The 27,239-nt window shown below is 37.3% G+C and overlaps 1 protein-coding gene across 1 annotated transcript in view; it reads right to left on the reverse strand.

Moving 5' to 3' along the window:
* Window positions 1-20,899: 20,899 nt before the first annotated feature.
* The window catches only part of CPS1 (carbamoyl-phosphate synthase 1), a 122,904-nt gene continuing 116,564 nt past the window's right edge, over window positions 20,900-27,239 (reverse strand). Inside the window, exons 35-38 of the mRNA XM_029932930.1 lie at window positions 25,190-25,249; window positions 24,335-24,447; window positions 22,722-22,851; window positions 20,900-21,996 (exon numbers count right to left, since the gene is read on the reverse strand). Coding sequence (XP_029788790.1) covers window positions 21,898-21,996; window positions 22,722-22,851; window positions 24,335-24,447; window positions 25,190-25,249 — 402 coding nt within the window. The 3' untranslated portion in view covers window positions 20,900-21,897. The remainder of the gene's footprint in view (window positions 21,997-22,721; window positions 22,852-24,334; window positions 24,448-25,189; window positions 25,250-27,239) is intronic.

Genomic DNA, 27,239 nt, shown 5'->3' on the forward strand with positions numbered 1-27,239 from the left:
CTGACCTGAGCCGAAGCCGGACGCTTAACAGACTGAGCCACCCAGGCGCCCCCAATTTTAAATGTTTTTTAACCTTTGTGATATTCCTCAGTATTGTTTCAGAGATGAGGAAAGATGGGTAGTTCAAGTACTGATACAACTAAGAAAAAAGAGAATCTTGGAAAATTGGAATTTGGTCTCTAATTAAAAAACACACACAAAAACGTTTTCCTATATCAATGCCTTTCTTTACCTATGTCCTACAAAGGTAGTTTGTTGTTCTTTTCCATGGAGCATTATTCCCAGATACCAGCGAAACCAGAAATTTGTAAGTCTAATCTGTAATAGAAAAAGGGTCTTATAAAATATATTTCCTTAGAAATTATATGTTTCTGGTCTAAACACAGATTTATGCATGTAAATTTAATATTTAAAGAGTTAACACATTTTAAAAGTTTTGATGTGAATATTAAGAAAATGGCCTCTGAGGGGCGCCTGAGTGGCTCAGTCGGCTGAGCGTCTGGCTTCCAGATTCGGCTCAGGTCATGATCTCATGGTTCATGGGTTCGAGCCCCGCATCTGGCTCTGTGCTAACAGCTAGCTCAGAGCCTGGAGACTGTTTCGGATTCTGTGTCTCCTTCTCTCTCTGACCCTCCGCTGCTTATGCTGTCTCTCTCTGTCCCTCAAAAATAAATTAATAAAACCATTAAAAATTAAAAAAAAAAAAAAAAGAAAATGGCCTCTGAAAGTTAAGCTCAAAACATCATGAATTCCTTGAAAGTAAGTCTGTGTTCTATATTTCTCGATCTATTGTGCCTACCACACAGCTAGGCACATGATAGTGTTTAAAAAGCAGTTTAAATGGAATTTTAAGTAGAAAGTTGAGATAAATGATTGCATAATCAAGAAAAGGCAAATTTTAATTCCTTACTTCAAAATCCACCTCTTGGCCTTTACAGCTGCTGATCCAGAGAGAGATTTTATTCAAGAGAGTAAAATTACGTTAGATGGCATATCTACCACAAGAGTTTCCTCAGTCAAGCCATGAGGGGAATTTGTTCTAGTGAGATAACATGAGCTTCCCTGTGGTCCAGTATTAAGTACATTAGAGAGAGACATCACAGGAACGCTTTGTGCTGCACTGAGCCACCAGGGTCAAACCTTTCATCATTCTTTTTCAAATCGTTTTAAAGTGCTGGAGAAAAATAATGCAATGGGCACATTTTTGATTTCCAAACTCATCAAGTACCTCAAGATTGCCTGCCTTGTTTCTGACTCTCCACAACGATATTTTCAAGTCTTTTGCATTCTCCCTAAATCCTGACCCTTCTCTATCCTCTGGAATTTCAGGAGGTGATCCTCTTTCTGAGTTTTCTATAATATATAAATTAGAATCGTAAATAAGTTAGAACCATCATAAGGGAACTTGTACAACTTTCATCACCAAATACACAAACCTCTTCATATAGGCACCCAGATTCACCTCTTTCTCTACTTTGAAATTGTAGCAAACATTCTTCCTCCAAAAAAGGCCTATCTAATACTTTCTCATAATTCCGTGACTAGAGGTTGTCCCTGGCCTATCAGTTGAGTGTTTCCCTCTACTAGACCCTATTTTTCAGTATTTAATATGCTTTAAACATTTCTTTACAAAATTAAAAAAGATAAACATTCTTTGTATACCATGTTCTCCTAAGCTATTCTCCTATCTCTTTTCTCCCCTTCACTCTTGTAAAGAGTTCTCTGTCTTTCTTGTCTCTACTTTCTATTGACTCCTCAACCTATTCCAGTAGGGCTCTCCCATACTACCAATGAAAACACATTTCAATACAGACAGTACACTTTGTGATTCAGAAAAAGTTTTGATTTTTCATTTCACAGGACTTCTTAACAGTAGATGACAAAATTGACCTCTCTGTCTCCTCTTTAAAATACTCTCTTCCTTGAATTCTGTATTTCCTTCTATTTTCCTATGACCAATCCATCTCAATTTGCCTTGATAATCCATCTTCCTCTCCCCAAATGTTTTTTTTATATAAAGACTTTATTTTTACATAATCTCTATATCCAACATTGGGGCTTGAATTTACAACCCCGAGATCAAGAGTCACTCACTCTAGACTGAGCTACCCAGGTGCCTCCTCTTCTCCCCAAACTTTAATTACACGTGCCTGAGGAAATTTCAGTTTCTTCAGAGCACTTCTTACTTTGCACTCTATTCCTAGCCAATCTCATGCATTCCTACACTTTTAATTGCTTTCTATATGCTAACACCCAAAATTGTGTCTCCAACTCCAATGTTTCCTTCTAAGACTCAGATTGTTGATCCTACTACTTAACTGAGTTCTCCACTTGGATATCTCACAGGTACCTGAACCTCAATATGCCAAATTAAATTTAAGATTTTCATTCTCAAACCTGCTCCTCATCAAATATTTTCTGTACAATCTAGGCACTGTATCATCAACCTTATAGGGAGAAGGGAGAATAGTCAGAACAGGAACCATTCTTACCGGAAAGTTAATTTTTCCCCATCATCAAAATGTGCATATCTGCTGGTAATGGGACAGAAGGCAGTTATGAAATATGGTTTACCCTCTTCAAGCTACTGTTAAAGACACACACACACACACACACACACACACACACACACACCTCCCAAATTCCAAAAAGTTTCTAACTTTAGAGTCAAGTAAGGTTTGAGGAATAGTGTGCTTACTCTCTCTTCCCCAAACAGATGCAGTATATCACATGCAGACCCTCAGAGGTACCCTTTCAACTGTGTAAATAACCAATCTATTCCCCTCTTTTAGATGCATCAGTCCTTTTTAAGCACTGTTTATACCCAAAGTCCCAATATCCTTTTAGACCACATCCTCCACCATGGTTCAGTCATTCTCTGTTTCACCCATTTCCACTGCCAAGTGAAGAAAGATTTAGATCACAAAGTAGGCAGACATGGGGAAAGATTCCAACTTATTTAAACTCTGGGAGAATGATGTTCAAAGTTTTTACACAGGGCTTATTACTAAGTTTATCATATTATTGACTACCTTCTTACTTAATAAAAAACCATCAGTTTCACATTATAAAAGTCACTACTATTTTCTTATGCAGGAGAAGCATGAGACTCAAGAAGGAAGTGCGATAAAGACAAATCCATTGTTCTGAAGCAAATGGAATCAACATTTATTTAGTTGCTTATGCCAGAAATATGGAAGACATCCATATCTCTTTCTACTTCACTCACCATGTTTAATCAATTAATCTAGTCCTGCTATATATTTTTGGAATTAAACTTCTCATCATTTTTGCAATTACCACTGAAGTACAAGTTATTATCATCTGTCACCTAGAATACTTCAACGGCATCCCGGAAGGCTTATTCATGTTCTGTCTCCTGTTCTTGCAAAACATTGCCATACTGCAACAAAAATAATAAGTTAAATCATCTCTTCCCCCTCATCCTCTTGCAAACCACTCCTTACAATAGAAAATAATACCCCAATATTTACTTTTAATGAAATTCACTGTAAAACAAAACATGAGGAAGGCTGTCAAGTGCAAATAAAGGTAAAACAAAGGTATAAGAATCCACCATTAAATGAAACCTGTGGCAAGTTATCCTAGACAAATTTCACTGTGTATTATCTAAAATATCTCATTAGTCTAAAATACATGACAAACCCTTCAATTCAAAGCCAACATTGCTTGTAAGCTGGTATTGTCTTTTTGCTCTTACAAGTATGCTCTACACCTTTTCCAATCTGCTCTCTCCTTCAGTCAGACTTTGATGGACTGAATTAGCCAGGTGCCTTGCCTTCAGTTTCCCCATTGGGTAGGGTGGCAATAAATTATAGATGATGGGGTATTTATTCTGTTAGTTCTCTCCATACTGAACCATAGGTTTGTAGTGCTTTATTCCTTTACCAAAACACACAGCTCTTGTTGGGAAGCATGATTTTACAACCTACAGTTTCTATCTATCTATCATCCATCCATCCCTCCATCCATCTATCTCTATCTGTGTGTGTGTATGTTTGTGTGCGTGTCTTTGCATATTGGCTTGTACCCTCCTGCCTTTGGAAACCCTGGCTCCCTGTTATTGTTAGCCATATAGTACTTCATCATCTCTTAGTGGTTTCTCTTAACTATGACTATATCCTTGTAAATAAACTCTTTATTAAATTTTCTTGAATTATCGCATTTAAATGTACCACTTTATTCTTATTGGGATACTGACTGATGTATATTATTTAGAACAACATGAAAAGAATAAAAGGACTGAAGTCTGGACTTTCTCCAGAATGAGTTTGGTACCACAGAATGTGAACACACAGATCTGCCATCTTTATAGAAAGTTTAAAGAGTCTGATTTCCAGTCATTTTTGGAAGCTGAAAAGCCAATAGAGTATGTAAGAATGTCAGGGCAAATAAAGGCTAAACAACTTATATACAAATTAATCACTGCCAATTCTAATATTGCTCAGGCACCTCTCCACATAGGCTTTGTGTAAATAGCTGACTCAAATGTGATTTGTCACCTCAATCAAGACTGTATTATAATAATTTTTAAAAATATACAAACAGAATCATTTAACAATACTTTTAGAAAAAAAATAACAGAAAAAGAAAATGGCAGGACAAAAACACATTAACTGGAAAAAAAAATATTGCCACCAAGCAGATAAAAATCTTGGCCAGGCATATTGCCATGAATTCAAAATAACCAAGTGAATTAATCAAAGAGTTTAAAGAAAAAACTCAGAAAAACTCAGGAAAAAAAATGCAGTGAGACAACAGAGTGAGATGAAACATAATCTTGCAGAGCTCATAAAAGAAATAAAGAATCACAAAAAAATGAATCCATCAGAGAAGCAATAAAAAGGAGACAAGACTGTTAAAGCACTGTATATGATATGAAGGAGAAGTTTGGGGAAAATAATTAAAATGTATTGAAAAGGATAGGAATGATAATTGGGAAAGGAAGAGAAGGAAGCACATAACACTGATTCCCTCAGAGCTATGTAAAATACAGAATGTAAAAATATACTATTTAAACAGTGAATCAAATAAGGAGGATAAATTTATTTAAAAGAGGTTAAATATATATAACCTAAGAAAAATAATGTAACCCATGGAAATCATTTCACAGACAGTAGAGGATAAAAAGAAGGAAATCTTTACTAATATCATTACTGCTCTGAGAAGTAAAATGATATAGATCATTAGATCATGAACTCAGGACTACAAATTACCAAAAGAGAGGAGCTTCAAAGAGGCAAATGTAAGTAAAATAAGATATTTTTACTTGGCTTGAAAGATAACTGTTTAAAATGATAATGCCAAGAATGTATTGGGTGTTTATGAATGACAGCAATCTCCCATAAAGGACAGGAGAAGAATGTGGGAATACACTATTGTAATGCAAGTTACCTGAACTAATGAGTAGTATTGTGTTACTTGGAGGTGGATTTAGATGAACTGAAACTATATTTTGCAAAGTGTAAGGCAAGAAGTAAAGAAGAAAATGTATAAAGGAAGTGTAATTAATATGCTAAAAAAGGAGATAAAATGGAATTACATAAAATGCTCTATTAAAACAGGAAACACAAAGGGAATTCAAATGAAGGCAATAATAAATAGAGGAAGGGCAAGATGGCGGAGAAGCGGGGAGCTCTGTATTTTTTGCCTGACTGAATCTATCAAACTGAGAAGGACTGAAGCCACAATACTCTGATCTGCAAGAGTTGGAGGAAAACACACAGACTCCAAAAAGAAAACAATCTCAAAGCTTTGCCTGAGTGAGTGCGAACTGAGGAAATAAAAATGGGCAGGTCCCCAGAGGTGTGGAGAGGAGGGAACCCCAGCCCAATGCAGGGAGAGAGCTTGGAGTCCTGGAGAGACAAGGGGAAGAGAAAGAAAGAATGAAAACGCTCATAGAACTGTCTCTAGAGAAGAGATAAAAAAAACTCAACCCAGGACATACAGAAATATTGTCATCCCATATATAACTGCTGGGCATGGGGAAAGAAACCCATCCCATCTAGCTAGCACATTCTTCCTTGGGCTTGGCGGCAGTGGTGCCAATTCCAGGCAGCACCAGGAGAAACAGCTCCCTCCCCCTACTCAATCCTAGATAGGAAGCCCACCACTAGCAGGAGTACATATCATCTCTGGCTGTAGCATTAAAGGGCATGGACTAAGATTTGGAAATGAGGCAGGGCTTGGAAAATACATCTTGGCTCACCTGCAGCACAGAGAGATTGGTCTCAAAAGAGTAACATGCAACACTTGGTTTGAGCAGGGCTTGCTTGGGGTGCCGCCATTCTTCTCCCTGCAACCACCAAGGCAGGCCTCGGAGAGCAGCCCATGAGACCTACCTATACCAAACCATGCCCATCTGCACAGGAGAGCTGCCCTTGTTTTTCTTGCCATCCAGATATATTTTCCCTTATCTCATTCTTATCTCTCCACTCAACTGGTTATACACTTTTAGATTGTCCATTGTCTTTTGTTGTTTCTGTCCCCCCTTTTTTTCTTTTCTTTTCTTTTCATTTTCTTTTCTTTTCTTTTCTTTTCTTTTCTTTCTTTCTTTTTTCTTTTGGTTTGTTTGTTTGATTTGTCTGTGCATTTGCATGCTTTTGTTCCCTGTGTGTTTGTCTGTCTGTTTTCCTTTTCAGGGCTATCTGAAGAAATGAGCCGAAATACACATGGTGGAGAGTCCCAAATATCACTGAGTAGGGAAATAAAATAACCAAAGGCACAACAAGAGAAAGTGAGAGACACCATTCAAAGAATACTTCCTGAAACAACAGGCCCTGGACAGTCAATGAGCCTCCTTTAATAGAGCAATACTAACAGGTGCACAGTGGAGAATGAGCTTTTAAAACTGACAAGAAACAGAAAGCTAGCCAAAATGACAAAACAAAATAACTCTCCTCTAAAGAAATTCCAGGAAGAAGTCACAGCCACAGAACTGTTCAAAACAGACATAAGCAACATAACTGAACAAGAATTTAGAACAATTGTTATAAAATTAATCACTGGACTTGAAAAAAGCATCACAGAAGCTATTGATACAAAGACTAGAGACATTCAAAATAGCTGTGACGAGTTAAAAAAAGGTTATAAATGAGGTGTATAATAAAATGGAGGTGGTCACTGCATGAATTCAAGAGGCAAAGAGGAGAATAGGTGAATTAGAAGACACAGTTATAGCAAAAGAGGAAGCTGAGAAAAAGAGAGATAGTGATCCAGGAGCACAAAAGGAGAATTCAAGACCTGAGTGATATAGCCAAATGGAATAATATCCATATCATAGGAGTTCCTAAAGAAGAAGAAAGAGAAAAATGTCCTGAAGGGGTGCTTGATCAAATTATAGCCAAGAACTTATCCAATTGGGAGAAGGAAATAGCCATTGAAATCCAAGAGGTGCAGAGAACTTTCCTAAGACATAACTTGAATCGACCTTTGGCACAACATATCATAATGAAACTGGCAAAATATAAAGATAAAGAGAGAATTCTGAAAGCAGTTAGGGATAAAAGTTCCCTACATACAAAGGGAAACCTATCAGAGTGGTTACAGACCTATCTACTGAAACTTGGCAGGCCAGAAACGAATGGAAGGAAATCTTCAATGTGATGAACAGAAAGAATATGATGCCAAGAATCCTTTATCCAGTGAGCCTGTCATTCAAAATAGAAGAAGAGATAAAGATGTTCCCAAATAAATAAAAATTGAGAGAATTCATCACCACAAAACCAGTCCTACAAGGAATCCTAAGAAGGACTCTATGAAGGAAATGTTGCAAGGAATACAAGGTACCAGAGACACCACTACAAACATGAACTCTACAGGGAACACAATGAATCTAAATCCACATTTTTCAATATTAACACTGGATGTAAATGGACTGAATGCTCCAATCAAATGACACAGGGTACAGAATAGATTTTTTAAAAATCCATCTATTTGTTGTCTACAAGAGATTCATTTTAGATTCTGTCCTTCTCTGCCTGGCTTATTTCACTTAGCATGACACCCTCGAGGTCCATCCACGTTGCTACAAATGGCCAGATTTCACTCTTTCTCATTGCCATGTAGTATTCCATTGTATAGATAAACCACATCTTCTTAATCCATTCATCAGTTGATGGACATTTAGTCTCTTTCCATGATTTTAAATGTGCCTCAGTTTTCATCTTGCAGAGAGACCCTCCTCATCTTCCTAGTTACTCTCCACTCAGTAATCCTGTTGTATCATCTTCACAACACTGATCACTCTTTGGAATGAGTTTTGTGATTTCTTCATTTATGGTCCATTTTCCAAACAGTTTGTCAACTGAGACTTTACCTGCCTTGCTCACCAGTCTATCTCCAGTGTCTAGAACAGTGTCCACATAGTAAGTGCTCAATAAATACTTTAAATATTTCGTAAATAAATAAAACTAGATTATCAGAGTAGTGACCAACATTGAGGGACAAGCAGTCACAAAATTTAGCTTTTATATCATACAAACAATTTTAAGAATTTAATCCACTATATCTCATATATTTATCTCACATGTTTATACACAAAAGCAACCATCTATTTGTTTGCTTTGATCTGGAATCATTTGTCTCTTTTACCCTATCTTGTTTCTATCCCTGCTACTAAGAAACACAGGATTAAATCTGAGACCCACCTCCAAAAGCCAGACAGAAATTAATTGTGCACATTTGGAGTCCTGAACTCACCCTTAGAGTCTGTGCATAATATCATTTTTATCCTTTTATTTTATTTTATTTTATTTTATTATTATGTGTTACTATATGCATTTCTGTAAGTTTTCACAAATCTTATTTGGAATGAGACAAGTTAAAAAATATACATATAATATGTGTATATACATATTACATATGTATATATGCATATAATATATAATATGCATATCCATTCGATGCCTGTAGGCAGCCTAGCTCAAGATCCTTCATCTGCAAATCCTTCAAGTGCCTACTTCCTCAAACTAAGGTGGTTCTTAAAGTTTATTGGCTATATACTTGTTCTAGTTGGTTCATAATATAGCCTCCAAATAATTTTGTCTTTATGAATTTATATGTTTTCCACAGCATCTGGAATAGTGCTGCTACAAAAGGGGTATGTAATAGATCTTTACTAAATTAATAAATGAACAAATGACTTAATATGTCATATAGCTAAATGAGGGGATAAGATTGTTTTTAAAACTTCAAAAAATGAACAATTAGTTTAATCATCTTAATATTCTGAAACTATACCTATCAAAACAGTGAAAAAATTAGAAAAATTTGTTCCTAATAGGTTTTCTACCAGAAGAAAGAAAGTATTGATGATGTTCAACTATATAAATATTAAGAGACAGCCTATGCCATGCTTCCAGGATACAAAATTTTACTAGACACAGATTCGTCAACTATGCAGTGCTTTGTATTGATTCTAAAGTGCTTTTTGGATGAACTTTGAAAGCCATTTGCTGAGTGTGGGGTTTTGTAAGCTTGGGGTTGTCAATAAATGTGTTTTGCTGTAATTAATAACTATATGTTCTTGCACCTGTGGGGAAGATAAAGTATCTTTCTAATTTCACATTCAGCAATAAACACAAGCAACTGTCTGCATGATTCCTCTTTTGATTCCAGCTGCCAACAGCTTGGAATGCTTTGAGTCCAGCTAACTCTACATTCCCTCATTAGCTGGTGTCTCCATTTATTTTTCTGACTAAATGGTTAGAGAAGTCATTTTGTTTAGCTCATTCGAATCTGTTGAGAAAGATACCAGCAAATCAACACCTGTCACTTTTCAGTAAATCCTAAGAGGAACTGGAGCTTTGTAGCAGATTTGCCTTGGCAGGAAATAAAATACTCGAGGACTGCAGTAAATGACTGGGTTCTATGCAACTGCCATCTCCTCTCTCAACATAGGGAATGAGCATCAGTCTATTATAGATGTAATTAATCCAAATCACTTATAAAACAATAAAATTTAATTATGGATTCTTAAAAACTGAGAACCCACCAATTATTGTTAATAGGCTTTTTCTTGATTGTAGCTAGTGAGTTAAATTTATTGAGGCTATTTTTCCAACAGTTAACTTTTTAAAAGTATTTTATTTTTAGTTAAGTAGCTTTGGTATAACATTGCTTTATAGTGGTAGATCAAATACATCCATTGATCTCAATGTAGTTCCTATATTTTGGAAAACAATTAGTTAAGAGCTAAATTCCTGAATGTATCTCTATATAACTGACATCCTCTGCACTATGGAGACCTTCTATCTTTATTATCTGTTGAGAAAAGTATTTCCCTCTCATCTCTGAAGAGCTGGATATCTTTGGGTACCTCTGTGCCTGAGAACCCAAATATGGCAAAACATTTCAAAATCATTCTTATTTTGTCAGATCCTATAGTAGGTCAACTGTTGCTTGTTAGTGAGACTGGCTTCCCTTGAAATTGTATTAAAGAACATTATGGATTTAATGACACTTCTATCCACAAAGTGTTAAACTATCCCTAGAACTCAGTGGTCTATTCTTAAAAACTAATTATAAGAACAATTATTTATTGAATTTTTGCTTACTTTTCTATATCAGTCTACATGGATTGTCATATTTACTGTACTACAATTCTATAAACTGGGTACTATTACTTCTTCCCCTTTACCAATGAGAAAACTGAAGCACAAAGGGTTTAGATAGTTTGTCCAAAGTCATGCAGCAAGTCAATGGTGGAGACAGACTTCAAACCCAAGAAGTCTGGATTTTAATCATTATACGCACTAGTACTCTATCTGACTAGAGGGTGGAAGGCTTTGTGCACAGATGTATGCTATCATTTCTTTAAAGCCTATCTTGTGCTTACCGTTGCAAAGCACTGTGATCAATACCATAAAATCCTGTATGTGTGTGTATAGTACATGTAGGTACCTCTTTGGCAGATCATGTCCATAGTAACAGTTCTTGCCAAACAGAGGTTGTCTGCTCCTAGTTCTAGCCATTCAGCTGTTTCAGAACTTCCTGCCTGTCTTTTCTAAACCTCATCCAAATAGATCTTTCTGGCAAAGAGTCTCTATTTTGCTTTTGAGTCAGTCAAAATGCCTATTATTACAGACCTTGCCCCAGGTGACTTTAAAGTACCACCTAGTCTTCAACAGCAAAATATTATTTTGCACTGTGGAAGACCTAGGTATGTCTTCAAATAAAATATTGTTCATACACTACTGATGAGATTTGCACTGGGAATGATGTTTACAGTTGTCATGGTAACCATGCACATAAATCTGCAAGCTCTTAGATCAATTGAAAATATTGGCGAATTATCTAATTAGAGATAGAGGTACATGATTAATTAAATATGGCTGTAAAGTTTTTTGCTACTCCTCTGGTGGAGAATGGAGTTTAGTTCTCCCACCCTGGAGTCTGATCTGGTCTTAGTGATGTATTTGACCAATTTCAATGCAGAGGAAGTGATATTCTGGGAATTCCAAAAATAGATCACATGGAGAGATGCAGCTTCTGTTGAGGTCTTTCAAAATCCTTATTCTGGGGGAAGCTAACTGTCATGTACAAGTTCAACTGCCCTGAGATCACCACATTGGAGACATCAAATGTAGGCACTCTGATCAATAGTCTCTGCTAGGTCTATGCTTCCAGTCATCCTTCCCAAGGCCCTATATACATGAGTGAAGCTGTCTTGGACCTTCAAACCCAGGCCACCTACCATCTGAGTACACAAAATGACCTCATCAATGCCACAAAAGCAAAATAATACAGCCAAGTTTGGTCCAGATTTCTAACCCACATAATTATAAGATATAATAAAATAATGTTTAAAGTCACTAAGAGTTTGTTATTCAGCAATGGATAACCACAAGAGTATGATACATAGCTTTGCCACAAAGGAATCAAGCCTGACATTCTGATTCTATCATCGCATAATCCTATAACCTTTACCCCAAAGAATTCATTTCACATTTACAAGTAGATTTCACTTCCATATTGGTATCTAGCTAAAATAAGCAAGGACCTCTGACTCTCTCCAGTAACTGGGCCCTCAGAGTATATTCCCAATACATTCAGAAATGAGTCCATGCAAGTTGGCTCCCCGCCTGGCTGACTTCTTTATCCTCTGGATCTACTGAAAGTCACCAGCTCCCACAGATTTGACTTTATCTCGTGGTATGAACATGTTCACAAGGACTCAAAAATCACTTCATGTGACCAAATAGGTATGCAGACAACATCCAATTCTTCCATCTGTTTGTTCATTCCTCCCGCCCTCCTGTCTTAACTCCTTTGATCTCCCCTTGCTCTTGTTTACTCTCTCCCCTGCAGCTTCATCTCCTGCTCAGACCTACTGCTCCTCTATACCTCCTCCTTTCACTTGTATGTGACCTTGAACAGTCACTTTACCTCTCTTCACAACTGTAAACTAGGGATACCATGAGCATTATAATAAGAAAAATCATTTAAATGCTAGCATAGCACAAGATAAAGGGTAAGTTCTCAAACACATTCACCATTATTAATGTATTACTATTATATTTCAACCTAATGCAGTAGTGGCCCTGCCAGTCAATTCATGCCAATAAACACCTAACTACCAATTACAACATGTCATCGCTCTTTCCTATAAAAATCTGCATTCATTTAGGCTCACTCAGGACCATTTCTACCATAATCAAAATTTTCAAGTCAAAGTAACCACACTGCCCAGAAAGTCATAGCATTGTCACAGTGTAAAGTATAATGTCCAACCCTGTCATATAGAGAAATTAGCTGCCAAACTATCACCGATGCCATTCAAAATCCAAATTTGTGCAATTAAATTGCTCTTTACAATTGTAAGATTTTGCTCAATATAATTATATTATCTTTGATGGATAAATCAAAGTATTTTAAATTGAGTTAATCTGATCTTTCAGAATATTAAAGCTTGCAATGTTAGTCCATATAGGACAATATGGCACTGAAATACATTTTCTTATATAACAACCAAGAGAAATAACAATTCACAATTTTATCTTCCTATATGTTTTTATTTAGAGATTTCTAAACATTTTAATATTTCATGAATTTCACTTTTGCCTTGCAGAAAGGTCAATAATAACTATTAGAATGTGTCTTTTTAGGGAGCTTTTCTTTTCCCCCAGATATATAATAATATATGACCTAACTCTTGACTTATCTTTTCCATTCTTTCTTTCTTTCTTTATTTTTAGAAAGAGAGTGAGTGGAGGAAAGGGGCAGAGAGAAAGAGAAAAAAATCTTAAGTAGGTTCCATGCTCAGCACAGAAACCAATGCAGGGATGAATCTCACAACCCTGAGCTGAAATCAGTAGTGTGACACTCAACTCACTGAGTCACCCAGGTGCCCTCCCTTTTTCTTATCTTTAAAACTGAATGTACAATTGTCTAATAGACATGTCCATTTGGATGTTCCATAACAATAACAATAATAATAATGGCTAACAACATAGCACTTATTCTGTACTCAGCAATTTTGAAGTACCTAATTTATATTTTCTCAATCTACCCCTATCAACAACCCTATGGGTAAATATCATTTTGTCCATTTTACTGAGGAAATCAAGGTATGGGAAATTTAAATAACCCGCTCAAAAATCACATAGCTACAGAGTATCAGAGCCTGGATTCAAACCCAAAAAGACTCACTCCCAAGTCTGGCTTTTAGTCACTAACTGTATACCATTTCCATTCTGCTTTTCACAGGCACATTAAACTCAAGTGCCAAAAATAGAACTTAATATTTTCAACCATAAATGTGCTCTAACTCATGGGTTCACTAGCACCAAAAACATCACATCACCTCTCACCTACTTGCCTTGGCAAGAACATGGAGCTCTGAGTCTAAGAACCCTGCTCACTCCTCTAAGTACATCACGACAGTTTTTCCTTCCAAACACATTATTCCTCAATTTGGGTTCTCTTTCTTGCTCTAATCCAAGTGATATCCTCTCTTTCTCTCTCTTCCTCCCTCTTTCCTTCCCTCCTTCTTCCCCTCCCTCTCTTCCTACCTCCCCACCTCCCACCTCTCTCTTGGATCACTGCAATAGCCTACCTCCAATCCTGGTCTATTCAACTTTATTCTTCATTCTGCAATCAACATGAGTTTTCCAAAATGCAAAAATAAGTATGTCGTCACCTTCTAACTTAAAATACTTCAACAGCTTCCTATTATCCTCAGTTAAGTGTTCAAATTCCTTAACATGGCTTACAGGGCTCCTGTGGTTTAGTCTGTGCTCTTTCCCTAGACTCACCATCAACCCTGGACTCACTGCTCCAGTCAGACACAGCTTCCTTCAATTCTTCAAACACAGCATGTTTGTCTTGCCTCAGGGTCTTCACGCATATTGTTTCCATGGAGCATATGCACTCTAGAATACACCCCACGTCTTCACCTAGAAAATTCTTACGTATCCTTCCAGTTTCAGATTAAATGTTACTTCCTTGTAGAAGCCTGCCCTGACCAGCCCCCGGCACGGGTTCATGTGGCTCCTAAGCTTCCCTTACTACAGCATCAGTCAGGCTCTCTTACAATAACTCTTTCAAACCTCTCTGTATTTATCACTAAACCATAAGCTCACAAGTTCAAACCTTTTCTATTTTATTTAACATAGCTACTCAAAAACATTTGTGATACAAAGATACTATGTATAAGCAAATATATACTCCTAAATGAAATCATCTGTTTTCTACCAAAAAAATTGGTTTGCATGACTATTCTGTATAAAATATTTTATAATAGGAAATTAAAAAGAAGTAAAAGGAATGGTAAGTGACCATGAACAAAATACCATAAAGAAAGAATAAATGAAGGCACAGATAAAATAGAACTTTTGGAGCTCAATAAATACATGTGTATTTATTATCATGGGCATGGAGATACATACAAATTTTTATAAGATTATTGAAATAATAAGTAAATAAGATTGAAAATAAATTATAGTGATCTCCGGTAGTTTCAGAGAAAGTAAATTGAAGATTCAGGAAATTAATGTTGATCAGTGTTTATCTTACAAGCTGCTCCAGACTCCTGAATCCATGAAAAGCATAGTTAAGACTAGAGGCCAGCAGATAACTGGACAAGGTCCCCCTAGCCAAGAAAGGAAGTACAAACACCTAATAAATTAGGAGAAGACAGGACCACAATCATTTTGATCAAAAATCTTACCATAATTATTTTTTAGGATCAAAATATTGTGAATTCAGTAATTTTGAATGTCTATTATCATTCAGATTACAGAAATTTAAGTCAGTAAGACAATATATCTCTACTTTCTGTAGACTCTACCTTCTGTAGCACCAGAGACTCCTGATTCGCCTTCGGCTCTATGTTCAGGTTAAACAAAGTGGATGTTGAGATGATCTGGAACTATTTATGGTAGGGTAACCTCAATGGATCAAAGGAAACCATCACTGATTAAAGCCAAACCCCTCATATAGATACTAGTACATATGGACATTTAGTTACTATATGTAACCAAAAAACCTTGGGTGGCTTATGTCCTTTGAGAAAATCTGTTTAAAACCAGCCTTCCAAGGAGATTAGCGTGGCAGAGCTCAAAGAGAGTAAGCCAGGGACCACTCCCTGCCCGGTCAGTCTACAAAGTACCATCTGTTGGCATTCAAAAGTCTCTGGTAAATTCAGATCCACAAATTTCACCAGAACGAGGCACCAAAATTAGCAAGTTACTTTGGAAGCAAACAGGACCTCACACAGTGCCCTAAGGCAGGTAATGATGCATTGAGGTGGTTTTTTTGTTCTGGAGGCCTCCAATATTGGAGAGGGTCAATTCAGTGTTGCTTTGTTTTATTCTGATACAATAAATGAAGTATGAGCCTAATTTACATCAAATACTTATGCGTCATTGTTTAAAAATTCTCTAAAAACTCCCACTCCCTCATATTTTTACTGCAACATCACCATTCTCCCCCTGAGGCTTCCTGTATATTTTAATTATGAGTCAGAAAGAAAGTACATCAAACCTGACAAATAATATGACATTATGTCCTCAGTGTAATTAGAAAACATTTTTTAAAAAAGGATCCATATGTAAATCCTCATGAATGGAGAGATTAAAATGTTACAATCTAAATCATTCCATATAAATTTCATTTGCAGCTTTTCTACATGGAAATTTATAAAGAGTTATGGAAAACACTTACCAGAATATTTCTGTTATGCTAAAGACCTCAAAGCCCTGCCATATTTCACTCTTCGGAACCTTGCAAAGGGAGGTAGAAAAGAGACTATGAAAGAGAGTACCAAATGCCCTTAAATTTCAGAAAGAAAAATACAGTCATCTAGACACTGGCCACTAGAATGAATCTTTATTGATAAAATACATACATTTTTCAAGTTATTTCTCTTCTTTAATAACATGTTTTTAGCTTGTTGGATTCTCTCTCTTTTCTGCATATTGATATCATGTCTGTCTTCCTTATGCCTGCCAAGCGCACCACACTTGTATGGGAAACTGTCATTTGGAAACACAGCATCTTTGACATTTTTGTGAGACTGCTGGTGTTGTTTTTCCTTTGACGAATAGAAACACTTCTCTGTGGTTTGTGTGATTCTTCTAGGGAACACCTTAGAGAAATAATTAGCTAGCCTGGTAGTTTTAGGAGAGAGAAGGTAGACCTTTAGTGCTACTAGAAAAGTCTATTTTTTTGTTGTTGTTTTGGTCAGCAATCAATAGTTTTCTTTGTGGATACAACTCCTTTATAAAATGAACGTTGTAAAGACTCAAAAGATGATCTTTAAGCAACAAGAAGCCTGCACAAATGGTGATAATTTTGACTTGCTGAGGTTTTTTCCTCATTACTGCATTGATCTCAACAGCTGTAGGTACTTAAGCTCTTTCTGGGACCCTTGTACCCTCCATTATGCACAAGAAAAGAAGTAGGGATGATTATGACCAATTTTTCACAGAGCCCTGGGAGCCACTTGGGAGAAGGATAGACAGTCCCCACCCCTCCACACCACATTACCTCCACACCACCAATTGCAGCAGCCTCTCATAAAATAACACAGTAATATTCATTAGGAAAAATGAATTTTTTATGTAATGAGAACAAAGGGAAAAGACACAGTAAGAGAGAGAAAGGAAAGTTGAGCTAGTCTTTTTCAAGTAAAGAGTGTCTCAAATGATACGTAATGAAGGGTCTTTGTAGATTGAATTGGGTGTGTGTGAGCATTTATGGCACCTGTGCCCACCCCCCACCTCCCCCACCCCCGTGCCAGCAGTCATGTGGTAACACTGGGGTGTAATTACAGAGTGCTTCACCGCATTCAGCCATGGTTTGTTTCCCTGATAATTTCCACTTTCATTGTTCAAGAGGCTGTGGACCCTGTAGAAGCTGAGGTTCAAGTACCCCCCAGCTGTTGAGATAAATGAATGGTGTAGCGGTTTTTAAAAGTTTCCAGGAGGAATGCTGCTTAAGAGGACAGTTTGACAGAAGTACAGTTAAAATATTCTACTTACCTTTCCAAGGCCATAAAACCCTAACCCTATAAATGAATCATTCTTTATTCCTCTTCTTCTTCCCACAGGCTGGCTGAGCTCCTTTCTCCCCACCCAGGACAGCTGGTCCCCCTTGCCTGCTATTAAATTCTCAGTATGGAAAAAGCTACTTCGATTTTTTATTCAGCTCCACGGACACAGCCCCTATGTTGTCTGCACTTGTGATGTATAACAGACTCAGACGTTAAAAAATTGTGTTAACCTGTTCATATGAAAGAATAAAACTGTTCCAAAAGGACAAAAACCTTGCCAAATCTGAACACAAATCGGCTTCTGTTTTCTTGCATTTCTCTCTTCTGACCAAAGCTCTCGGATGTATTGTTTACTTGGATTTAAATCTTAAGTGTGAAACATTAGAAAACAGAAAGTTAACAAAAACAAAAATGAATGTAATTTCATGTCAGCACCAGGGAGAAAATACATATCTCATCTTGTTTTCTGAAGACACTTTATGTCACCAACAAAAATATAGGCTTTATTTAGAAAACAGTGCTGCTGATTCATTATTACTACTCTTCTCATTTTACCATATTTTACAAATAGCCTGTTCAAATTGTTATAAAAAGTAAGAGCCTTCATTAAATTCTCACAGAACAAAACTTAACTATTACTTCAAACGTTTGGCAATTTCAGCAAATTATGAGTACATTTCTAAATTGGTCACTAGCAACCTGCTTACTTTTGGTTGGAGAGTACTTTTTCTCTTCCTCCGTGTACATGTGTTTAGATAGACTGATGATGATTGATAGGCAGATAGATAGATGATAGATAGTAGACAGATGGTAAAGTAATAATAGGGGTGCCTGAATGACTCAGTCAGTAAAGCTTGTAACTCTTTTTTTTTTGGTTTGTTTTTTGTTTGTCTTTTTTTTAATAGTTCATTGTCAAATTGGTTTCCATATAACACCCAGTGCTCTTCCCCACCACTGCCCTCCTCCATCACCACCACCTCCCTTCCCCCACCCCCTTCCCCTTTAACACTCAGTTCATGTTCAGTATTCAGTAGTCTCTCAGGTTTTGTGTCCCTCTCTCTCCCCAACTCTCTTTCCCTCTTCCCCTCCCCCTGGTCCTCCATTAGGTTCTCCTGTTCTCCTGCTAGACCTATGAGTGCAAACATATGGTATCTGTCCTTCTCCGCCTGACTTATTTCACTTAGCATGACACCCTCGAGGTCCACCCACTTTGCTACAAATGGCCAGATTTCATTCTTTCTCATTGCCATGTAGGACTCCATTGTGTACATATACCACATCTTCTTGATCCACTCATCAGGTGATGGACATTTAGGCTCCTTCCATGTATTGGCTATTGTTGACATTGCTGCTATGAACATTGGGGTACATGTGCTCCTATGCATCAGCACTTCTGTATCCTTTGGGTTAATCCCTAGCAGGGCTATTGCTGGGTCATAAGGGAGTTCTATGGATGGTTTTTTGAGGAACCTCCACACTGTTTTCCAGAGAGGCTGCACCAGTAAAGCTTGTAACTCTTAACCTCAGGGTCATGAGTTCAAGACCCATAGTGGGTATAGAGCTTACTTAAAAAAAAAAGAAAAAGTAAGCAAGAAAAAGTAAATGAGGTAGAACATTACCAACAGGTAAATCTGGGTAGAGTGTACAATTATTTTCACAATTATTTTAGAGAGAGAGCCAGCACACATAAGTTGGGGAGAGGGGGAGACAGAGAGAGAGAGAATGGGAGAATCTTAGGCAGTCTCCACCTTCGCAGAACGAGATGATGGGCTGAATCCTATGATCCTGGGATTCATGACGTGAGCTGAAATCAAGAGCCAGACTTTCAACTGACTCAGCCAACCAGGTGCCCCTATTTTTTTTTTTTTTTACAATTTTTAGGTCCAAAATTATTTACAAACAAAATTTTAAAACTTTGTATGTGGAGCGCCTGGGCAGCTCAGTTGGGTAAGCATCCCACTTCAGCTGAGGTCATCATCTTGCAGTTCATGAGTTCAAGTTCTGTGTCGGGCTCTGTGCTGACAGCTCTGATCCTGGAGCCTGCTTCAGATGCTGTGTCTCCCTCTCTTTCTTCCCCTCCCCCACTTGTGCTCTGTCTCTCTCTCAAAATAAACCGTAAATAAATTTTTTTTAATTTACATGAGGCTTAATCATGCACAACCTAGAGTCCAGCCTCAGCCTCTGCCCCTTGCTCTCTTTCTCTACACGTGTCCTTAGCTCCAGTGAAACCAAATTACTTGTAATTCCCTCTGATGGACGCCCTCGTCCTTCAGTCTCCCTGGGGAGCTATGACCTGCTGTTCATGACAACACGCGCCCGTCTCCCCAGAAAAGATTTTCCCTGATCTCTGCAGGCAACTTAAGTCTGTCTTCAGTGTGACAAATGTATTATTTTTACATGTTTGTCTTCATTATAAGATATAAAAGTGAGACTGCATTTTGTGTGACTTAACTTTTGTATGCCTCCATTTATTTATAATGTGGAGATGACAGTACCCACTTATAGGGATATTTTGAGGATTAAATGGGTTAAATCATGTAAAGTGCTTGGAATTGCCTGAGGAAAAGCAGGTGCGCCATGATGTTAGTTTTTATGGTGGTGTGATGGTGACAGGTAGTGTGGTATCAGGAAAGTACTAGAAAGATAGGAAGAGAGATAATGGTATATCCTACACTGGAGACACTCACTAAGTATTTTCAGGTAAATGAATGAAGGGATGCTCAGGGAGCACATTATTATAATATTAGAGGGAAGAAGTAAGGAAGGTCTCAACCACAGTGGTAACAAGGAGGAGAGAAGGAGGAAACAAATTTGAAAAGTCCTCATGTAGATCTATACCAAGTGGTAACTCCATGCCTGTGGGGTGAGAGGGAAGGAATACAAGTTATTCTGTCATCATTATCTTAGGACCTTCACAAAGCCTCATTTTAGGTGGTATTTCTGGGGTACGGTTTCACTGTGGCCATTAGCACTACCTCCAGCAGGCGATGTGGATCAGCCTCTCTGAGGGGGTTCACGTACTTCTCTCTTTGTTTTGCACAGCATTTGTTTAAAGATATATATATATAAAGATATATATATCTTTAGTCGGTGTGTGTTTATAGCTATATATTTGAAAGGATCCAGATCAAAGATAATATATAACCACATAACATAATAAAAATTTTAATGACACTTATAAACAAGGTGGGGGAACAAAAAAAATGTAACAGCCTAGGGGTAATTTTTTTATTTTAATTTGCTCATTCATATCTTATATGGTTTTGTATAGAAAAAAAAGTGACATAATCTTGACCCCAAACTCTGTTTCATCAGAGATGTGAACTGATATTGTATATCAATGTTAATAAAATAAAATAAAATAAAAGCCAGAATACAACTATATTGCCTCTTAATAGTATTTTATTTAAAAGTTCACAATTAGAGCACTTGTAGTAACACAAAAAGTTTAAAAGAGACACAGGTTGCCCTGCAGGCAGGATTTTTTTGTTTGCAAAAGGAATGGGGGCCTCATGCTTAAAATATGTGGAATGCGAGGCACAGTCTGGGGCTCAGTAGATCACAGAATTCATAATCTGAACAGAGTGGGCGTAACTTCCGAATTATTCCAAAGTTGGCAGGGGGGGAGGGAGTGGGGAGAGATGGCATCAATCGGAAGATTTCACTTGGCTCAGGTTGAAATCCAGAGGAAAACAAGAACGAAAGCACCTCAGTGGTATGTACCATCTCCTGACATACTCCAGAACACAAAACTGCAAACCAGCATCCTTTAAGGAAATCCATACTTTAAAGACCTCTGTCACTTCTCAAATTCAGTACTGTAAAAAGGGATAATGGTGTCCCTGGGTGAGCCAGATAATTGAGAATAATTATCAAAAAGGTGCATGACACAAACATCATGATGAAGGGATTCATAAATTAAATCCATATTTCATTTTAACAAATGATTATAGTATTCTGCCGTGTTAAAAATGTCCTGAGTGTGGCAGATGCTATTTAAAAGCAATGACAATAGAGTCTTGAAAGTATGTATAGTAATAGTTCAGAAGATAGAGCAGCAACTTTTTCTACCTTGATCATTGTTAATCAGCACCATAAAATGTTAGCTGCAAATAAGCACATAGGTAAGTTTAGCCCACTAAAAATAAGGCATTAGAAAATAGATGAATTCTCATGAAGAACAAGTTATTTAGGAAGGAGTTTAACTAAGGTTTGTAAAAAGTGACTGACAACAATTTAATTGTGAGAGAAAGGAATATTAAGGCATAACCAAGTAAACTGAAATAGTTTGGTATCAATATTCGTCTCTGTGGAAGACAACTGGGAATCAGTTCCTTTAGATACAGTGTAGCTTGGGTTGATTTCAAAGGGTGTCTATTTCTCTATGCCATTTTCCCAGCACTGTACTGCCTGTAGTGGAAAAGACTCTTGGAGTCCACGTTGCGAGATTTCTGCACAGCTTCAGCAAAAAGTTTGGTCACCTGAAAACAAGGGTGGAAATATTAGGGATCCACATGACACGAAAGTGAACATTTAATGAAACTGGAGTGAAAAATCAGGTTCTGCTCCTAATTTCCAATGGGACATGTGAGGAAAGACACAAAAACTTTTACTTATTCAGAACTTTCTCAAATAACTTAGACCTTACCATGAATACACTTATCCCCACCACTCAATTCCCCCAGGGATTAAGACTGACTCAGGGGGAAAAAATATGATGGGTGGAAAGTTAATGAGTCTTGAAGTAGGTGATAAATGTGGTGGGTCATGTCCAAGTGGAACTGAACATACCTCGTGTGACCATTTTCTGTGAATTGGATGAGTGTTTGCACTGTATATGGATCTGCAGTTATCATTACCTGTTGCTCCTATGTGGTGGCTTTCACTTAGAAATGATGGAATAAAAGTTGGTATTTTTATTCCATGCCACACCAGACTCTTTATTTAAAATATAACTATGGCTAATGAGAGGGCGTGGCTGTCTGTGGCTTTTGATTATCTCAATAGCTTGATCATCAACTGTCTCAGTTAGGCCATGACCCACCACAGCAGAACCGTTATTTTAGATTCTCTTTAAAAATTCTTCTCCATTCTAAATGCTACAAGAAGGGGAGAAGAGGGATGTGCATATATTGATGAGCACTTTTCAGGGAGGCACAAAAATAAAAACCTGCATGTAGCTCTATTTGAGAAAAAAAGAACATACCTGGAAATTAGTGAGGAGAGCAACTCCACTGTCAACAGCTGTCCTCCGAATCACATAATTATCATGGACAAACTTAGTGTTATTATTGGGGAGGTTAATCACCAGGTCAATGCTGCCATCTCTCATCAATCTGGAAGAGTAATCCAAATAAACAAAAGTTTGCAGGTGACGGTGTATATTTTATAATTAGTTTTGAAAATACTAACATCGTCATTCTCTGATGCCATTCAAGTCAATGCCGTACTGAGTTGATGGCCACCTGCCCATCTCCATCCCTAATGGATGCTCAAATTACACTCATTTGGGAGTTACAGGTTTTTATTGTGTTCTTGAAAGAATTCTGGTGAAAGTCTAACTAATTACATGGAGAGGCTTTTCTTTTCAAAATGCTATCTATCTACAGAAGAATTGGTAATTAAGTTTTTTTTAATATTTATTTATTTTTGAGAGAGAGAGAGGCAGAGAAAGGGAGACACAGAGCCAGATGCTGGGCTCAAACTCATGAACCAAGAGATCATGACCTGAACTGAAGTCAGAAGTTTAACCGACTGAGACACCCAGGCACCCCAGAAAAATTGGTAATTTGATAGATATTTACTTATTTTACAAAGAAGCGATTTCTCCAGTATTGAGATCTGTTCCATTCCCCATCCTACCACTCCACTGCCTGATTCCCAGTGCCTCTCAGCCAATCGTATGAGAACACAGGTCACCTGAGTTTGTATTAAACCACTTAATATTCTGTTACTGGGCTGCTATACACACCAGGAGACACTTAAATGTCAAAAACATAAAATAGTGCTAATTATTTTACAAAGTTCTAACCAAGTGCTTATAGCATTATTGGAAGTCTACTAAGGTCTGACCTGTTTGCCCTTCTTTTGCTAATTTGATAATGATTTATAGGCTGCCTTCTGAAGAGCCCCAATAAACAGTAGCCATTCAATAGACTGTAATATCCTTGAACAACTGAGAACTCTCTCTTAGGTTCCCATGTCATATACTTCTCTAAGTGTTGATGTAATGGCGTTCTTGAAGGCTGACTTCGTGCACCAAACTTACATGTCTTACAACACCTAATGATGACATAGGCTAAGGCATAACAACCGCCCTGATAAAAGAATGGCAAATTAGGTAATTCAATGGATGGTGTTTTTCTAACGCCCACCATAGTCTCCTGCATACAGCAAGTGCTCAATAAATTGACTAATTTATTGATGCACAACCTCAAGGAAATGCAGCTGATCAATCTTACACTTGATAATCACATCTACAATACAAGTTCAATGTAAGATGTAAGGTGTACATTACATTCTTCATGTCTATGATTCTCATTGTTGCTCTCTTGGTGACCATCAAGGAAAGCATCTTTATTAGAAAATATTTTGAAAGATGCTATGTATCACCGTGTACACATAAGGCATCATATGTTATAGTAACAGCCAAGTTCATGAGAATGAAACTTCCCTATAATTCACCGATTTATTCATCTGAAATTAACTAAGAGGACTTTTAGAAGACTTGCGATAAGGTGGAGTATTCACATCATACTAGTTTCCAAAGTTAATCCTCTATTCATTTTGAAATGTCAGAAATCTCTGCCCAGTTCTTACTTTCTGATAGAAGAGAGGCTGGGATTCTGTCCTTCCTGAGATGGCCATGCCACTGGAGTGGCAGGGACATTGTTGGCATTCAGCCAGTCCGACGTGGCTTCCGTGGCAAAGAGCTGCATTTAAAATGGAAAAGTCAGTTACTGTATCACAGGGAAGGCTTTCAAGGAGCAAAGAAGCCTACTGGGACATACATGTGTCATTTAAAACATAAGGTAGATGAAAACTATGTATATGAAAAGCAATAATACCATGAATAGAGATTTGGACTCACTGTCCAGAGTCATGGGCACTTTAAACATTTTAAAAATATTTGCACTAAGGAAAAATTGAATAATGTCAATTGTAACTGCTTTCGTAGAGGAGGAAAATGAAGAATTATTCATGGCTGAGGACTCATTGTTACCAGATCAACAAAGCACCATGACCACAAGCCCACACTGAGCCTTGGGAATTACTTTGTTTTACTGAACCAGGCTTTGTGTAGAGATATTTGTGACCGAGGAGTTTTGCCTCTAACTGCGGCAGCTAGAAACAATGACTTTATCTGGATACCAGAAAAGGAAACAGGAAAAATATATTGGAAATGCACTGGAACTTTGTCCCAGTTCTGGGTAAACTAAATGTTCTATGCTTTAGCTGGCAACTTCTATGGAATTTATGGTAATTTTGTTAAAACTTAAAACTAGTCTTTCTATTTTATTCTATTGAAGTTTTGAAACTGTCATTAGTTATCCCTCTCAAGTTGAAAGGATATGTTTTGAGCTGTTTCATTCCCTATGATTCATTAATATTCTCTTTTGTGAAGAGATTTCAATGCTTACAGAAAACAACTTGAAAAAAATTAGTATTACATACCTTGAAGCCTTCATTGTGTAATTGTTCAGCCACACCAAGGAATTTGGGACGGAATGATTGCTGCGATTAAAAGAATTTAACAAAGTTCACTTTCTGGATATATTACTCTTTACTTAGCCACATGCAATATGATATTCTCTTGTGACATTGTAAAACACAAGTCCATTTGTTGTCAGGTCCTTTATATTCAAAAGTGACAAATTTGATCCTTTAACCCTGAGTATAAGTTATTTCCCCATATAGATGAGATTACACCCACATTGTCTTGCTCTCTACAGTCTTTGCACTTTGCCCTCAAATTCTTCCATTCTCTACTTAGTCTACTTAATCTCTGTCTGCAGATTAAGATCCTCCTCAGTCCTACATGGATCCTTCCCCTGGTCAGGGGGAATTTAAGGGCACCTGGGTTAGGAAATCAACACAGGTCAGCACTGCTGACTCTTCTGTTTGCTCAGCCTGTTCTAATTGCTGAATTTGAACTCAATCCTGCTCTTAGGTAACTAGGCTCTGTCCTAGCAGGTTGTGCATACCTCCTTGTAATAGGTTAACCATTTGGAACTCAGTTTTACGTTAACTCCACGGTAAAGACTAAAAGAATGGGCTCTGGAGACACGAGGCTGCATTTCTGATCCTGGCTTTACCATTCATTACTAGTTCATCCTTATAAAAGTTAATGTCTTGAATCTCTGTTTTTTTCATTTTTAAAATAGCAGTGAGGATAAGTAGTGTAGCTATTTCTTGGGGCTCTATAATAAACTGTGTGACCTTGAGTAACTTACTTAACCTCTCTGATGTACTTTCCTCATCTGTTAAATGGGAATAGTAACAATATCTGTGTCATAGAGTCATTGTATTTGATGAGTTAATTTATAAGTAAATATTACTTAGGTGTAGTGCAGTAATTTAACACAGTTACCTTTCCATTAACAGTTCTCATTAAGTATTAATTATTGTTATTAAAATATTTATTTTTTTCAGCCTCTCAGAGGCTAGATTCCTGTCTTCACACCCTAGCTTCCAAGCCTTGCTTCCTCTAATGGTTGTCACACTTCAAATACAAGTCAGCTTCTTCCTCACATACATTTTACCTCCAGAGAGTCTTCCTTGATGTTCTCTTACTGCTCAGATATTTTCTTAGAGTCCATTTCTGTGAACTTCCTAGAGCCTCAGTTGGACCTATCTAGTTTCCAGGTCCTGCATGGACTTACCTCCTTCCTGTGACCACCAGCCAATATTTGCAAGACAGTGGTCAGGAGGGAAAAAAAAGGAAACTCTGAGTGGCCTGCCCAAAAGTCAACCCCTTACTTTGACTTCATTAACTTGAATGTCTAAGTAACTGACCTAACTAGAATATGAAAATCATCCACAGTTAAAAACATATCTATTCTGCCTTAAATGAAAACACTTTGGCTGTTTTCCCTTGTAAGAAGTTTGTAAACAGATGAAATAATTTGCTTACTTCCGTAAATGCTTTATAATCTATTTAGAAACCATATTAGTAATAGCAAAAAAATATCATGGAGAATGATCTTATTTCAGAGTCTCAGAGAAACTGAGAATTGCAATAACAAAACATACCAAGATCCTTGTACAATTTTGATAATGTTCAGCCTATAAAACCTCCTAATATTTGCTTGCAGAAGCTTTCTGAGAACAGATCTAAATCCTAGGAAAAGACTCCAAAGACTGTGTTCAAATATAAAATTCTTTAAGATTCTGGCCCTCTCGATCCCAGAACTGCAGTTTTATGAGAAGAAACTATTGGCAAATAGAAAAGATAAATGCAACTGGATGAATCTCAGCTAACTCAGGCTCAGGGGTTATTCACGACAGTCTCCCAGAACACAAATTGTAACCATGCCCAGGCTAGTAGCTGGCAAACAGGAAGAAATGGGCCTTAAATGCAAGAAGCTCAGGGCTAGACATTAAAAAAAAAAGAAAAGAAATAAATACAAAATCAGAGAGAAACTCCATGGCTTTAGGGCAATTTAATGAGGTATGTGGCAGTCTCTTTAAGAATAGGTTAGGCAAGGAATAGGACAATCATTTT

Source organism: Suricata suricatta, chromosome 3 (assembly GCF_006229205.1).
Source record: "Suricata suricatta isolate VVHF042 chromosome 3, meerkat_22Aug2017_6uvM2_HiC, whole genome shotgun sequence".
Lineage (NCBI taxonomy): Eukaryota > Metazoa > Chordata > Mammalia > Carnivora > Herpestidae > Suricata > Suricata suricatta.